The sequence below is a fragment of the Myxocyprinus asiaticus genome, chromosome 38 (genome assembly GCF_019703515.2).
Source record: "Myxocyprinus asiaticus isolate MX2 ecotype Aquarium Trade chromosome 38, UBuf_Myxa_2, whole genome shotgun sequence".
Taxonomy (NCBI): domain Eukaryota; kingdom Metazoa; phylum Chordata; class Actinopteri; order Cypriniformes; family Catostomidae; genus Myxocyprinus; species Myxocyprinus asiaticus.
This window is the reverse complement of record NC_059381.1, coordinates 10,099,176-10,113,998: the sequence shown is the minus strand read 5'-3', so window position 1 is coordinate 10,113,998 and position 14,823 is coordinate 10,099,176. Positions and strand designations below refer to the sequence as shown.

The 14,823-nt window shown below is 36.3% G+C and overlaps 1 protein-coding gene across 1 annotated transcript; it reads right to left on the bottom strand.

Moving 5' to 3' along the window:
* Positions 1-657: 657 nt before the first annotated feature.
* LOC127429114 (adenosine receptor A2b-like) lies at positions 658-14,650 on the bottom strand. The gene is made up of 3 exons (XM_051677925.1): positions 14,413-14,650; positions 9,290-9,985; positions 658-3,153 (listed from the first exon to the last, which is right to left on the bottom strand). The coding sequence occupies exons 2-3, from the start codon at positions 9,610-9,612 to the stop codon at positions 2,229-2,231; spliced, it is 1,248 nt and encodes a 415-aa protein (XP_051533885.1). The 5' UTR covers positions 9,613-9,985; positions 14,413-14,650; the 3' UTR covers positions 658-2,228.
* Positions 14,651-14,823: the final 173 nt, after the last annotated feature.

Here is a 14,823-nt window from a genome sequence, read left to right as displayed (position 1 = left end):
GAAGGCTCAGGAAATCTTTGCAGGTGTTTTGAGTTGATTAGCTGATTGGCATGTCACCATATTCTAATTTTTTGAGATAGTGAATTGGTGGGTTTTTGTTAAATGTGAGCCAAAATCATCACAATTAAAAGAACCAAAGACTTAAACTACTTCAGTCTGTGTGCATTGAATTTATTTAATACACGAGTTTCACAATTTGAGTTGAATTACTGAAATAAATGAACTTTTCCACGACATTCTAATTTATTGAGATGCACCTGTATATATATATATATATATATATTTTTTTTTTTTTTTTTTTTTTTTGAAGCCACATTATGAGGTTTATTCAACTTTTTACCAGAGACTATTTGGCAGAGACAGGCCACTTCTATTAAAATGAATGGGATGGGAGAAATTGGAATGCCCAACAGTAAACGGATGTAGAAAGGTAGTCCCGCCTTACAGGTAAAAGAGCCAATCACCTTTTAGATACAGGCATCACCTGTCAATCAACTCGAGAACGTCGATGCGCATTAGCTATACAATGCCAGAATACATTTTTGTTTTGTTTTGTTGTTGTTGTTGTTGTTGTTGTTTTGTTTTTGTTTTTTTTGCAGTAATCTGAGTTAAAGAAGCACAATTTGTGATTTGATTGCTCTCAGAATTTACTGCTGATTTGAAATATGTTCTTTGATTGTAATTTTGACCAACCATTTTGGAGATGTTGGTCTTTCCCCAGTAGAGCACAACAGTCTAGTTTCGGAAGTAAAAATCCCATTCATTTTTCCCATAGACTAATTGATTTTCAATGATAACTTATAAACCTTTAAAGACTGAAATACCGTGAGCTACGAGGTTGATCATTGATGGTATTTGCTTCCATTGAAGCCATCTGTCTGCATTATTTCAACTTCATTATTTAAAAATTGTGTTTGATAGCGGAATTCATTGTAAACAACTACATTACCCATGGTTCAGCAGAGCAAGATCCACCAATCAGAGAACCGCGGCCAATGAAACCCACGAAAGGTGCCTCGGAGCGACCGCCCACTCCCATGATGCACTGTGAATGAAGCGATCAGTCTCCCTTCATCCTTAAACTATTTATATATGTGTACATATCAGAATATTTTGCAATAAACGTTAAATATATTGTTTCTGTACTTATAATCAACAACCTAAAATCAGTAGTTTTATATTCCCATCGTTTTTATTCAATGACCTCATCCAGAATGCTTCATGGGATTGTAGCTTGTGCCCTCATGAAAGATGGTAAGTACACAGCCTTGTACCTTTGTCTTTATGTCCAATTTTCAAAACTTTTTTGCCTTAAAACAAAGTTTGTGATGTTGTGAAATTCACCGCGGCAATTTGAATGTGTTAAAAGTGAACAAGATTTCAGAACAGCCCCCACCAACAATACCTATTACCTAAAAATACCTAAACATGCCCCACACTTTAAGAACCACTGCTTTAAAGTCAATAACAACAGATATGGGAAGTTTAAAATCCTGGAATTTGCATTTAAAAGTAATGGTTGAGCACACATATCATCTATCTCTGATCCTCAGACAATTTTACCTTTCCTGATCCTGATAGTACTGTAAACGAGGCCACCCTCTCTACCACAAAAACTGACACATACTTTGAAGATCAATGACTACTTTTTAAAGAATGAAACAAGCCTCTGTTTGCACTAATAAGTACACTACATGGCCAAATATGTGGACACCAGAACATCACACCCATGTGTGCTTGTTGAACATTTAATTTCAAAACCATGAGCATTAATAGGGACTTGGTCCTCCTTTTGATGATATAAAAACATCCAATTTTCTGTGAAGACTTTCCATTAGTTGTTGAAACATGGCTGCATGGATTTGGGAGAAATTGCTCCAATTCCTCTCAAAGGAGTTCAGTGGGGTTCTAATTTGTATTGACCTCACTTGACGCACAGGGCCATTGTCATGCCGATTCTACTGAAAATGTTTGTCTAAGGGGATTACAAGGCTGTATGCTTCATTCTAACTGTTATGAATGTGTGTAGATGAAATAGCCAAATCTGTTAAATAGAAAGGGGATGTCAACATACTTTTGGCCATAGTGTATTTTCAGAATGATAACTGTGTTTCATAATGAAAGAAATTTGTGTCATGATACTTCTGCAAGATCTGAAGAGCTGCTTATCCTTGTGGGCAACATACATTTGACATGTACATTAGAAATAGCACTACAGTCTTTTACACTCATAACTTTGCATGGTCCCTAATAGAGAGTATTTCATTCTCAGTCTGTAATGAGAAAATCTGCTTTGAATTAGCAGGAAAGGAATGTGGGTGTCCATTCAAACTGTAACCTATATCTTGTAAATCTGTCTGTGGCCTCACTTGGCTGATTTTGGAGGGCAATTCCTTTGTAATTCCAAACTCATTGCAGGAAATCATGCTGCGGATTGGATTGGTGTCCAGCATATAGCCATTGGACACAGTACTACAAGTACTCTCAATCACACTGACCCCAGCAGAAGAAGTAGCCACGCCCCTATTGCCACTGGTCAGTCTATTGTCATGGCCCAGGAAGTGCTGTCGGATGATTCTTCGGAAGGTAAACCTAAAGTCACATATACGGTAGGCGTATATGAATGGGTTGACTACTGAATTGGCATGTGAAAGAATAATGGCCAGATACATGATCCAGTCCTTGGGACGATCGCACTGTGGGCAAAACAGTGTGAAGCAGTTAATGATGTGTAAAGGGAGCCAACAAATAGCGAAGAGGCCTACTAAGATAGCCAGAGACTTGGCTGCATGGACTTCTCTTTGCAGCGTAGATCGGGAGGAAGTTCCTTCACCATGGGGGTGTCCATACACCAACTTCATCTCCATTTGTCTCAGCTGGTGACGGGCGGCCATGAAGATCCGTGTGTAGATCGCCAGCATAGCTACCAGTGGTGTCAAAACGCAGCCGAAAAAGTTGAAATAAACCATGTAACCCATGGTGACCACCTTCTCAAACAAGCACTCCGTCATGCCTTGAGGGCAGGAGCTGTTGGTGCCAGCGGCGACATGTTGGTTCCAGCCCAGCATGGGTGTCAAGCCAATGACCACTGAGAGTATCCAACATATCGCAATGATGCCTTTGGCTCTTGGGCCTGTGACGAGGCTGTTGTACCTTAACAAGAAAAAAAATTCAGATTAAATTTGAATACATTAACAATAGTTAACTATTGTTAGTTACTAAAACATGAACTTACAATGAACATTACCTTTTTTAACATTAAAAGTTATTTTATGATTCAACATGACTTGACTTTCAATGAACAATAGTATAGTTATAAATTAAAGGAATATTACAGGTTAAATACAAGTTAAGCTCAAACAACAGCGTTTATGACATAATGTTGATTACCACAAACATTTATTTGGACTCGTCCCTACTTTTCTTAAAAAAAAAATAAAAAATAGGTTACAGTGGGGCACCACTTGCAATGGAAGTGAATGGGGCCAATTTGTGGAGAGTTTAAAGGCAGAAATGTGAAGCTTATAATTTTATGAAAGTACTTACATTAATTCTTCTGTTAAAACTCATGTAGTATTTGAGCTTTAAAGTTGTTTAAATCGTAATTTTTACAGTCACTTTATGGTTTTAGGGTATGTTGACATTACATCATAATGGCAATGAAGTTGTCAAATTTTATATAACGTTACACAGAAAAAATTAGTAAGCATTTATCACACTAAAATCATGTTAACACGCATATTGTTTATGTCTGGTGGCTATCATTTTTAAATAGTGAGTATTTTAATGTTTATGGACTGGCCCCATTCACTTCCATTGTAAGTGCGTCACTGGAACTCAGATGTTTGCTTTTTTTTTTTTAAAGAAAAGGACGGACGAGTCAAAATATATTTTTGTGTTATCAACATTATGCCATAAATGCTGTCGATTGAGCTTAACTTGTATTTTACCCAGAATATTCCTTTCAGCTCAATTGACAGCATTTGTGGCTTATTGTTTATTACCACAAGAAATAATTTCAACTCGTCCTTTGTTTAAAAAAAAAAAAAAGTGTAGTTAAAGCACTTACAATGGAAGTGAATTGTGCCAGTCTATAAACATTAAAATACACACTGTTTCTAAAGTATAGCCAAAAGACGTAAACATTATACAGTATGTGTTCATATGATTTTAGTGTGTTAAAATCACTTACTAACCTTATCTGTGTAAAGTTATATACAATATGACAATGTAATGCTGGTAAACTCTGTAATCTGGTAAATACGGTAATGTCAAAATCCCTAATTTTATCAGACTAAAAAAACACATATGTTTACATTTTGAGGTTAACAGTGTGTATTTTAATGTTATGGACTGGCTCCATTTACTTCCATTGTAAGTGCCTTACTGTAACCATGATTTTATAAAGCAGAAATTCAAAGACATATCCAAAGGATGTATGCTATGGGGCACTAAAGTGATAAGGATATCTAGTTTTGTCATATATGTACAGCTCTATCTGCCTCAGAAGATATGTTGATGTTTCCTGAAGTCCACCCTGAAATGAGGCCTCTTACGAGAGTTGTATTCAGGGTTCCCACATTTTTAAACAATGAATTTCCATGACTTTGAACCCTTCCACAATTTTAAAATTCCCTGATATTTCCAGGTTTTCCATAACAGTGGGAATCCTGTGTATTATTAAGCACAGAGTGCGTGCATACTGTCTGGGCTGAAAAACATACGTAATAGCACCACACTAGCATGCTTTGACATTGCTCTTGGGAAATACCCATTGTTTAGGTGTTAATCCCTGGTAACTGCTGCCAAAGTATAAAATACAAGGATATGTTCTAATAAGAAGCTTAAATTTCACCTATATTGTAACTAGTCTCAAAAGAATACTAACACGCCTGTTTCGAATAGATGGCTGAACTGATAATCCATTCTGTGATATATTTAGAAAATGAGAAGAGAGAGGGCATAAAACCTTTGACTGTAATCAAATAACAAAAACATACAAAGCAGAGTGAAATTAATGCATTAAAGAGATAGTTCACTTAAAAATGACCTGTCATCATTTACTCACGTTGTTCCAAATCCATTATTTCATTGTTTTGTGGAACACAAACTGTTCCACAAATGGTTACTAAGGCTAAAATTCTGCCTAACATCTCCTTTTGTGTTTCAGTGAGGAAATAGTAATACAGGTTTGGAACAACATAATGGTGAGTAAATGATGACAGAATTTTCAATTTTGGGTGAACTATCTCTTTAATTTTAAAACTTCAAAAGAAGCATAAATTATATAAAGCATACAAGCCACTGTATAAGCATCTGTTTACAAACAAAATGCAGTTGTGCAAAATGCCACCATTGCTGCTCTCACATATCAAACATCTCATCATGCAGACGGCTCTGCAAAATGTTTCCTTTGTCAAGGACAACAGTTGGAAATGCTGGTTGAGCGTCAATTGTTCCAAAAATCCTCAGGCTTATATCTGGCCCATCGAGAACAACAGTGGCTGCTTCATTAAACCCAGAGGACTTACAGGGCTCCAGTACTACTGGTACCTCATTCACACACCCATAGAGGCTGGAAGCCGGCAGACCTTATGCAATGAACACCTGCTGGGGCATTTGCTGTTCTAGCGGGAAGACTAGCAGCTGTACATCATCACACCATTAGCTAGGTAACTCCTAGCCAATCGTGCATCAACCATCACTTTATAAGTCTGCTTACAATCTATCACATTGCTGTTTCAGTGTGCCAACACGGCAACCTCCACCACCCCACCGCCACCAGTTGAGTCCCATCCTGCACGGGGGTAGGCTCCTTGCCCCTGCCTCCTATCTCAGGATCTGATGGTTCCGAGTACAACTTCTTCGGACCACCAGACGGGGCTTATGCCAAAAATAGACATTACATTCCTGTTTCATATTCATCAAATAAATGTCATCTTAAACTTTACTCAAGTCTGCGAGTCTTCCTGATAGAACTGCTGTTCTCGCACAATGCTTCAGAGTGCCTCAATCTAAACCGTGAGCTGATACATCCATTACACCCTGTACACAGTTGGGTGGTAAAGTTCAACAACTTTCAGTTTCCAAAAAGTGCTGCTAAGTATTGTTGGAGCAGAGCAGTTTAAAATAATCATTGCAATGTTCGGTTGGAGTGCAAAACGTCCCAGGTTTAAGACCGTATTAAGGCAGACTGGGTACTTAAACAGTACAAGTTAAAAGTTTGGACACACCTAACTGAATGCATGTTTCTCATGATCTTAAATAAATAGTTCACCCAAAATGTAAAATTCTTTCATCATTTACTCACCCTCATGCCATCCCTGATGTGTATGACTTTATTTCTTTTACTGAACACAAACAAAGATTTTTAGAAGAATATTTCAGCTCTGTAGGTCCTCACAATGCAAGTGAATGGTGGCCAGAACTTTGAAGTTCCAAAAATCACATAAAAGCAGCATAAAAGTAATGCATAAAACTCCAGTGGTTAAATCCATATCTTCAGATGCAATATGATAAGTGTGAATGAGAAACAGATCAATATTTAAGTCAATAAGATAATTTGATGAATATCAATAAGGAAGAATGACATTCTCAGTCATTACCACGGAGACCATGGCTCACGCTATTCTCCGCGGCATCCACGCACAACTCACCACATGTCCCACTGAGAGCAAGAACCACATTACAGCAACCACGAGGTGGTTAACCCAATGTGACACTACCCACCCTAGCAACCGGGCCAATTGCTTGCTTAGGAAGCCTGACTGGAATCACTCAGCATGCCCTGGATTTGAACTTGTGACTCCAGGGGTGGTAGTCATTGTCTTTACATGCTGAGCTACCCAGGCCCCCTTAAAGGCATATGTTTTTAATGCTTTAAGAAATTTTAAATGTTAGGTATTTTTTAAATGGATGAGTTGCATTAGAGAGTTGAAGAAAAGTAGCCAACAAGTGACCAACATATATGGTAACATCTTCAAAACTGTTGCAAAATCATCCCAGGTGGCACCTCATTGGTTAACTTTAGAGAATGCCAAGAGTTTGCAGAGCTACAATTTAAGCAAATAGTGGCTACCTTGAAGACTCTAGATAGGATATGAGATAGATTTGATTTAACATTTTATGTGGTCACTGTATACTATAAATCCAAAACTAACATTTGTGTTATTTAATAGTTTTTATGACTTTACTATTATTCTAAAATGTGGAAATTGTAAAAATAAACAATAATTAGTAATCATGACATAAATAAAATAGCATTTATGTCTAAAAATTGACTGGCACTGTATATCTTATGTAAATGAAGTTTTTTAAAAGATAAGGGTGCTATAAGCTAATTGAGGTGACAGGCACTGAGCCAAGATGTTCTTTTATTTTGCTGTTTGTTTATATTGCTGTTTGGTGCTGTTTTGCATATCAGTATATTGTGACATTGTGCCATAAGATGTTGTATTAATAATTGGTTTGGCTGTATTATAAGAAACTGTTTAATACTGTAACTGTCAACGTTTCAAGCTGCATTATTTCTATTAGCACCAATATCCCTTTATTGCATGGAGAGAAAGAGTAGTTAAAAGGGAAATTACAAGTATCTGAGGGATTTGTAATGCCCATTGTGCCCATCATCAAGTCATTATTAGAAAGGTAGAGGAGTTAATCAGTCTAGATGCCTTTACCCTGTTCCCAAGTATATGCAAAACACAGATATATACAGATGATAGCGCATGCAGAAACACACAAACTTTGATTAAATACACAAAAACATACAATACAAAAGTTTTGAAACACTTACTCATTCTTTATTATAATTTTTTTTCTTCACATTTTAGAATAATAGTAAAGTCATCAAAACTATGAAATAACATAAAATGGAACTATGGGAATTATGTTGTGACTAAACAAAATCCTAAATAAATCAAAACTGTATTATATTTTAGCATCTTCAAAGTAGTCACCCTTTGCCTAGAATTTGCAGACATGTACTCTTGACATTTTCTCAACCAACTTCTTGAGGTATCACCCTGGGATGCTTTTTAAACAGTATTGAAGGAGTTCCCATCTATATGCTGGGCACTTATTGGCTGCTTTTCTTTATTATTTGGTCCAAGTCATCAATTTCAAAAACATTTTCAAGAAAATTTTTTTTTTAATTACATTTTTAGTTTTATTATGAAATAAATTACTATGGTGGAACAATTATATTTTTGTCTACAAAACTAATTTCAAACATGTAAGCATACGCCTTCAGATCAACAGACTTTTAAGATCATGAGAAACATTTCAGTCATGTTTCAAAAATTTTGACCGGTAGTGTACCTCATCTTATGTCATCTTTTTTTCTGAAATAGTTTTGAGTTACCATACATTAAGTTTTAAAACCATGGTTTTACTACAGTAACTATATTTTAACCATGATATTTGTAGTAAAACCTAATAAATAATAGAGGACATTTTCATAAGGGCATGTTATTTTGGTTTATCAAATTAACCATGGTTTAACTGTAGTAAAACTGTAGTATTCATGTTTTGTTTTTTTGGCAGAATGGTTATAATTTTTATTACCACAGAATTGGTTTTCCTATGGTTTTCCAACATACATAATGGTTTAAATAATGTTTCTATAGTAAAACCATGGTAAATTAGGTGGTTGCTATGGTTTTACTACAAATACCATAGTTGAGCTATGGTTACTGTAGTAAAACTATTGTTAAGGTATGCAACCCCCCCCCCCCCAATGCGTTGCATATATTGCATACCCCATTTTTGTGCCCCTTGTCAGGGACTTCATTTAATGTTTCTCTATATTTTAAGAGTTTGGTCATGAACTCTATTACCACCTGCTGGTGGAATCTCCAATCTGCAAAAGCTGGAACTGAATTTGGCTTTGCACTGAGTTAAGACATGGTATTAAAACATCTCAGCGCAGCGACCAAATTCTAGGAAAATAGCAAATTGCGCTTTGCGTTACTTTATTTACATACAATATACCCACAGTTTGCGCACCTACACCCACAATAGCACAAATACTCCCACCCATGCCCATTTGCACTTTGCACTGGCACGAAAATTGCACTTAGAATTTGATAAGACGTTGCGCATGCTCATAGCGCGTTGTGCTGTGCTTTGCACACCAATGAAAATAGAGTCCTCTGTGTTCCACGGACGAAAGAAAATCATAAAGGTTTGGGGCAAATCTATGTGACTTATTGTAATTTGTTCTCAAAAACAACCATGTGATAGTTAATCCTCTTGCTAAAAGTCCTTTCTATCTTCAAGGTTCACTCACCTCAGTGGGATTTTGATGGCGATGTATCGATCCACAGCAATGGCCAGTAAACTGAAGATGGAGCTCTGGGTGAGTACCAGTACGAAGCAAGCGATGAAGAGACATCCATGAAAGTGGCTACAGAAGCCTGTGCTGATGGTGACCGCGAAAGGTATGGCCAGGAGTCCGACCGCAATGTCCGCCACTGCCAACGACACCACAAAGAAGTTGGTGATGCTCTGGAGGTTAGTGTTGAGGCAGACGGCCCAGCATACTAGAACATTACCCACAATGGCCAACACAGCAATCAGCAGCTCGAGAACAATGTAGATGAGAGAAGACATGATGCCATCAACCAGTATGAAAGGACATCTTCAGGGACACACATAGTTGTGTTGCTGATAATTGCTCAGTGGGACTTCAATCAATTGCTCTTGTAATAGGTGTGAAGAAAAGCCAATCCAACCAAGCCAATTCTTCCTCTCACCAAATATCTCTTCTTCTGGGGAGAGGGTGGTCAGAAAGGTCCTAGCACCAGCTGTTTGGAGGTCAATTTTGTGACTGTAGGGTCAGTGATGAAATCCCTCCTTGAATCTTGATTCACCCGTTTACCGGTCTGTCACTTAGGTCCAGCTCACTTCCATTGAATGTTTTAAAGGAAACAGCTGCTAGAATACGTGGAGCAGCTACCGTAGGCCTTCACTGGGACTTCTTACCCTGCAAAGAGAACAATCATATCGCACAATAAAAGATCAGCCAGGCCAAATCCAACAATAAGGTTTTATTTTAAGAAAGACTCATACAAATGAAATATTTGCGCACGTCTATTATTTATCACAAAACCCGGCCAACACTTCCTCCACCAGTTTCTAGGATGTGTACAGTTGATTTTGAAAAGTCTTTGCTATTATTGGCTTAGATGGTTAGAACAAGTGTTATTTTGTTCCCATTCACATGACTCTGCTTTCATGTTCCATGGGATCCTGGGGGTATACACTCAGAAATGAGTCAATCTTTAGTTTTTGTCAAATAAATACATTTTAATTATTATAAAATCTTTTATTCTATACAGTGGTCGATTTGTTTAAAAAAAATGCAAGGGGGATGGTATTGTAAAATATATATATATATATATATATATATATATATATATATATATATATATATATATATATATATATATATATATATATATATATATATATATATATTTTTTTTTTTTTGTTTTGTTTTTTTGTTTTTTTGTGTGTGTGTGAGTGTGTGACATTATACTTGATATATAAACAACTTAATCATTAATTTCCTAAAAGTTTTCAAACACACTTTTCAAGGTCAGATCTTGAAGATCTTGAACAGAAAGGTGTCCATTCTGTTTTATGTTTTTTATGGTCAACATAAACAACAAAATGGCTACCATGTTGGTTTCACCCAATGACTTTGATTTGGTGGACAAAAGCATTTTTAAATATGAATTATATATTAGAACACAATTGTTTCACTGCTTTAAAAACAACAACAACAACAACAATAAAAGATTATTCTGCACAAGTCTTGTCAACATTTTTTTTTCCAAGAATTTCAGCTTTTAATGAGACTGAACTTTTTGTATTGTCTCTCGACACCACATGACATTTTTTACTTTAAGCCCAAGAAAAAATATCAGTATGACTTTAAACTCAGAAACTGAAAATATGAGGTGTATTCAAGTAAATGGTTTGTGTGAATTGCATTTTTATGTATTTTTAATTTAATAGATTAGGACAAAAATGAGCATCACTTCATTGACCCTTAGGACACATGGCCATAATATGCACCTGTTACACTCTGTTATTGTATTTTATGATGAATTTTGTGAAAAGAATCCACGTTATGATCATGAAAATGTTTTTTTTCTAGATCGCTCGCCCACTGTCACAGACACGCATTTTTTTCTACTCCAATAACCGAACTAGTATAAAGGAAGTTTGGGCTGTTTCTATGAAGGATGCTTAAACAGTGGTGAAAGAAATTTGTCCTACACACTTTTATGGGCAAAACCCTGTAAATTGTTTGAGTTAAAAACATGCACACATTGTAATTGTACACTCGTCATAGCAATATCTTACCTTCTGTTCTCTTGTTTTTAAAGAAAGAATATTTTCTTGAACTGTTCTCTTGGCCATTTTTGAAAGTGTGTGAAACTTTTGAAAACTTGCATTACCTTCAGTGCATAAATTTAATGTGAACACTAGGAAGAACAAATTAACCCATTGCTAAACTCTGACATACATGTACCTGTTTGCCAGTGTTTTAAAAAAAAATGGTGTCTTTTTGCAGTGGAGAGAGAGAACTCGCGCGCGCAAGGTTCCAGATTGCGTGACTAAAGCGTCACCCTGGCAGAATATTTCCAAACTGTACAAGTGTCAAGATCTAATTGGGGGATTTCACCTATTGAAATCTGGCAACCACACACATGTCGAAATCTTATTCTGACTGGTTAATCACCCTTATTTAAAGTCTGTTATTTATCAAACGTAGAAAATTTAATATTTTACTTGCATGATTTGTTCTAAGTAATACATGACACAATTGATCTAAAGGGGATGGAAAGGGGGGATGGTGGTTTTACAAGGGGGATGCTTTTTGGTATTTCTTGCAACAAGGGGGATGGCATCCCCTCGTATCAGTTCAGTTTCAAATCAGCATCAAATCAGTTTCTCTATTCTCTGACCATTTTGAGTACTGTAATTTGGTTTGTATTTCTAAGATATTTCTTATCTTGTGTTATCTCATGTGATGATTAAATTCACAGTCACACTTTCTCTTTGTTGCAGCGTTGCTGTTAGCTTTTTATAGCCCAGCGTGACTTTGGTATGGCTGTTGACTCCCTCAAGCGATATAATGACAAGCAATTTCCAACGTCCTGGTCTGGCAAATTAAGTTTCAACAACTTTGCATCAGCGAGAGCAGTTCTACAAAACACTTCCTGTACATAAATCTGAATGCATGTTTTTGCAGGAGGTACTTTCCAAAAACTTGCTAAACTGTAATGAATTATAATGTCAAGCCCATGATGTCTGGTGCTAAGAATGTACCCGGTGCTTCACAACATGCATGCCTTTGTTTTGAAGGGAAAAAAAGGGTGGGGTGTGCGGAAATACTGCATTTGACAGATGCTAAGCGAGTGTGTTCTGCTCTCATTTCAAAGAGAGAAAAATTATGTTGAGGGTAAGAGGATATGATAAGCATGAACACCTATCTTTGAAAGAATTGTCCCAGTCTAAATGGTCGTAACTCTTCATGCACAATAAAAATGAAGCATGCTTAAAGCAATAGTTCACCCAAAAATTATTATTATTTCATTATTTACTCACCCTTATGTCGTCTCAAACTTGGATGACTTTTGTTCTTCTGTGGAAAACAAACGAAGATATTTTGTTGAAGATATGAGTTGTTTTTGTCCATACAATGCAAGTGAATGGTGACCAAATTTTCAAGTTACTAAAAGGACATAAAGGGAGTATCAAGGTAATCCATAAAACTCTAGTGGTTTAATCCATGTCTTTTGAACCGATCCAATCTATTTTGGGTGAGATAACACCAAAATGTAACTCATATTTCACTGTAAATCTTGACATCGGCAGTCTTGTTGGCGATCATGTTTTCAAGCTCAATTACACTTCATAGCGACATCTAGCACTCTGCGCATGCGTCAAGCACTAGGAAGTCTGATTGAGCTTGAAATCATGATCGTGCCTAGAGACTGCAATGGCAAGAAAAGTGAAGTGAAAAAGAAGTAACATTTTGGTCTGTCCTCAACCAAAACAGATTGGATAGCTTCAGAAGACATAGATTAAACCACTGGATTCTTATGGATTTCTGTAATACTATCTTTATGGTCACCATTCACTTGCATTGTATGGACAAACAGACGTCACATCTCCAACAAAATATCTTTGTTTGTGTTCCACAAAAGAAAGAAAGTCATAAGGGATTGAGACGACATAAAGGTGAGTAAATGATAAGAAAATTAGAATTTTTTTTCTAAACTATTCCCCCAATAATAGTGAGCTGCTTGCATCTTCTCTAACCTAGTCCGATATGGCAGAATGTCGCTGTGAAGATACACTAGACAGATTTCTGTTGCTTAAGCTGTTTTGCCACTTATCCAAGTGGTTTGCATTTGGTTTGGTGGCGAAACATCTTGAGAAAGATAGAAATCTATTGGTTGTCTAGAGTAAACTTTTTTAAGAAAAACGACTCCACAAATACCACTTGGATGAGAGCTGAAATACAAAAACTTACGCAACATTAGAAACATTATCAGACATTTGTGGAAGAATGCTGTTGTGACACAATTCAGCTGCATGTGGCCAGCTGATACAGAAGTGGTAATTTAAAACTAAAAGTCAACAATTTTTTTTTCTTCTTCAAAAAAGTGAAAAACATTTATAATATAAAGCTAGATATAGAGATAGCTTGTACCCAAAAGGGCACAAATTCATTTTCTGTTTCGTAATTCATGTCTATTGCTACAATAGCCATTTCTTAAAAGTGTATGCAGATGAGTAGGCTGCATGTAGGCAGTTGTGACAAATAACATGGACATCATTTTATTTTTCATTATCAGAATTTTAGGTTTGAATGTATTTGAATGTACTGTTAAGGGAAAGTGTATATTTTAGTTGCTGTGACTGGTCACCATTTCTATTTTACAATTTCTAATCAACTTTTTGCTTTCCTACACTTCACTTAATTGGTCCTGCTGTGTGACGCACAGGGCTACATTTTTTAAAAGTATGCTACAGACACTCCATGTTGTAGTATGAGGTCATAAAAAACATTTTAAAAAAAACAATGAAAATAATGCTGTTTATAATCATTTTAGATAGAAGTAGGCTATAGCATGTCACACTGCAGGACACTAATGTCATGGCTTGCATGTCATGTCAACTACCCATGCCCACCATAAATATGCACAAAAATTGATCAGTTATAATAATCAATTCATATTTTATAATGAGCAACATAAAGGTTTCATTCAGTCATTCAGAAATAGAATGTTTCTTACTTTAAGGAATTTCAGTTGAATCGTCATCATTAACAGTAAACAAGTAAATACACAAATTGTTTGCATTGTAAAAAAAAATACTTCCGTTACTCACACTGACTCTGTAGCCTACAAGTGAGTTTCCGTTGTGCACCTGAGCTGTAGGTCTCTTCGCATGCGTCCCATCGTTTTTGTTTCTAACAGCAAAACTTGATGAGTGTACACATATCGCGAGCTAGATTATAACTCGTGCAAAACATTTTCTTATTAGCCCGACAAAATAATATTAACACATATACAATACTTTGAACGTGAAAGGTCGAGGAACATGTCAGTGGTGTGTCTGCTTTGCTCTGTGGCCACTTTCATTTGACTAGAGCGCGCTTTGAGAGAGAGAGAGAGAGAGAGAGAGAGAGAGAGAGAGAGAGAGAGAGAGAGAGAGAGAGAGTTGCACACGCCTAGTATTTACAGTAGACTATTACAGTAACTAGTATTTTGATGTAAATTTCTCATACTTAAATATACA